The sequence below is a fragment of the Convolutriloba macropyga genome, chromosome 4 (assembly GCF_964194025.1).
Source record: "Convolutriloba macropyga chromosome 4, txConMacr16.3, whole genome shotgun sequence".
NCBI classification, from domain to species: domain Eukaryota; kingdom Metazoa; phylum Xenacoelomorpha; order Acoela; family Convolutidae; genus Convolutriloba; species Convolutriloba macropyga.
In genome coordinates this window covers 19,997,408-19,999,907 of record NC_134471.1, presented here as the reverse complement: position 1 = coordinate 19,999,907, position 2,500 = coordinate 19,997,408, and the positions used below count along the sequence as shown (strand labels likewise).

Here is a 2,500-nt window from a genome sequence, read left to right as displayed (position 1 = left end):
ATTTTGAAAAAAAAGCAGCACAAAAATAAAAATAAAAAAGTTTATGATTATAATAATCCATGATGATATCAAAGCAATCCCTGATTTTTCAGCGCGCCCAGCAAACCAACAAAGTATTCCAATTGGTTGTGAATTAGACAAATTGTAAAGTGAATTTTTTCAAAAATGAGAAAACACTGATTCATTTTGCATAATTATTGAGTTAATTTTGAAAAATTTGCAAAATTTTAATTTGGGAAGACATTTATAGGGCGAAGACCTTCAACTAACTCGCCTTTGGTGTTTAAGGAGATTCTGTCAACGTTTTCTAGGTCTCCACGTTCGGCAAACTTAAAAATTTTACCATAAGCATATTTTTTAAATAAAAAGTCTGAATTTTAAAAATGATTCAACCAAAAAATTCAAACAATTCCGAAACGCTCTTCTATCTTTAACGGTAACAATAACACTCTACCGTTAAAAGTGTTAGCTTATTATAATTCATAGTATAAAAATTGAGCCAAATTTCAGCAAAGTCTAAAGTTTGGCTCAATTTTGATACTGCAAACCAAAATTAGTTAAAAATTTTAACAGCAGAGTGTCATTGAGATAGAAGAACGTTTCTGGGTTGTTTGATTTTCAAAATTCAGACTCTTTCATCAAAACTTGCACGAAATATGCTTATGCTTTTTGGTGCACATTGTTTAACTTTGCCGAAAGTGGAGACCTGGAAACCGATGATAGTATCTCAAAATCAACAACAAAAGCACGCAATTAAACAGGCACTAAAAATTTAAAATTGCTTTCGAAAGATTGTTTTTCATCTTTCAATTCGGCATCCAATGCTTCTAACTTATTTATTGGTTTTGATTTTTCGATATATATAATGCTATCTCGGGCTGACAATTCTTGATCAACTGTTAAGAAAACAAAAAAATCGCAAGGGCAATAGAACATGATGAAAGTTTACTTCATGAGAAAAAACCCTACTCCCACAAAAATCTTGAACAGAACTTTTTTGCCCTATATGGACTAATTTTTTTTGTATATTGTTCAAATTAAATTAAAAATGGCCAGCGAAAAATTCGAAATCTATTTTCATTTTTTTTGAAATTGCGCAGCTATAATTGCAATTTTGAGAACTTAATTTAAATTAATGATTTATTTTCCAAGCATTTTATCTAGCTTTTTGGAGAGTTTGAGGTTTTAAAGGAAAGCTTGATTTTTTAAGAAAGCTAAAGCTTAAGCTTTGAATTTGTTCGATTTAAGATTTTTGAAGAAAACTTAACATTTAGGTGTAAAATTTTTTAAAAATACTTAAACTTTTCGGAAATAGTAAATGAGATTATGCTTTAAAGCAAAATTTTTGTTAGACATAACCATTCATTTAACATTTAACAAATTTGATGAGACTTCTTTGCCTTTTGGAGGCGACAGAAAAGTATTTTGCATACTTGTTAATTGATTTTTCCACTAATTCAGTCAAGACAGTATAACCTCGATGACAGTTTGGAAAATTCATATTTTTTCATCATAACATTTGCCTTTAAAAACAGGCGTTTTTGTAAACAAAAAAGAAAAGAGAAAATAGTATAAAAGCAATTCTGCAAAACCTATTGAGACCGTTGCTCTTTCCATTTTTAACTCTATATGATAATCTTTTCCTAACAAAACAATATCATGCTGTTTTTCCTCGGATAAAAGCCTTGGCATAACCATTTTTGAGCTACCTGAAGGCTTTATTAGAAAAAAAGACGAACACACTGTGATTACTTTTCAGGTCTGTGATTTATTTGTGCTCAAATAATTTAAATTTGTAAACCAGTCATAATGATCATCTTTTTTAAATTTTCAACGGACCATATACAACTTTGAACACTGATATTGAACTAGTGTTTATTTTGACACGCTCTCACAAAAAAATACTTATTCCCTTTTTAAATTCAAGGTTCCTCGCAGAATCAGTCAACAATTCTGATCTCGTTCAATATGTGGAATTGTTTGTTTTTCCTCAACTGGTGAAGTAAAATCCGACCAATTGCCGTCTTTATAATCCCTAATCCATAATTCTCAACTGCACATATTTAGCCTATACAGGTGCACAGCCCGCCTTTACATCATAGCTATAATGTGTTATAAGGGATTATTACTTCTATTATGACCAGGAACAAGTTACATACGTTCCTGTTTGTGGATTGCATTTCATTTTGATCAAAAGCTTGTGCACAACAAAACAATTGATATTTTGGAAACATGAAAAATAAAAACAATTTTTAACTGTTGAATTAAACGGTTTTGATATTTCAGTGGTGATATTTTAACCAAGAGCCGAATTAATATGGGTCAACTTACAATACAAATTTTGTGTCAGGTTAGTTCATTTCCGGTTTTAGCGTGATGAAAAAAGAAGATTTTCAACTATTCAATTTAACAATTTACCCACGAAAAAACCTATTAAGCCGCAATAATAGATGTATTAGCCTTGCAGAAAGACATAGAAAATTTGTAGGTCTCAAAAACA

At 30.2% G+C, this 2,500-nt stretch overlaps 2 protein-coding genes across 4 annotated transcripts in view; one reads left to right on the top strand and one right to left on the bottom strand.

Annotated features, from left to right (window-relative positions):
• LOC142337506 (uncharacterized) overlaps positions 1-2,500 on the bottom strand; it is a 74,194-nt gene that overhangs the window by 66,073 nt on the left and 5,621 nt on the right. The gene's annotated exons all lie outside the window — the stretch shown is intronic.
• Positions 2,212-2,500, top strand: part of LOC142337507 (uncharacterized) — a 21,497-nt gene continuing 21,208 nt past the window's right edge. Inside the window, exon 1 of the mRNA XM_075386786.1 lies at positions 2,212-2,350. Within this exon, the coding sequence (XP_075242901.1) occupies positions 2,318-2,350 (33 nt within the window). The 5' untranslated portion in view covers positions 2,212-2,317. The remainder of the gene's footprint in view (positions 2,351-2,500) is intronic.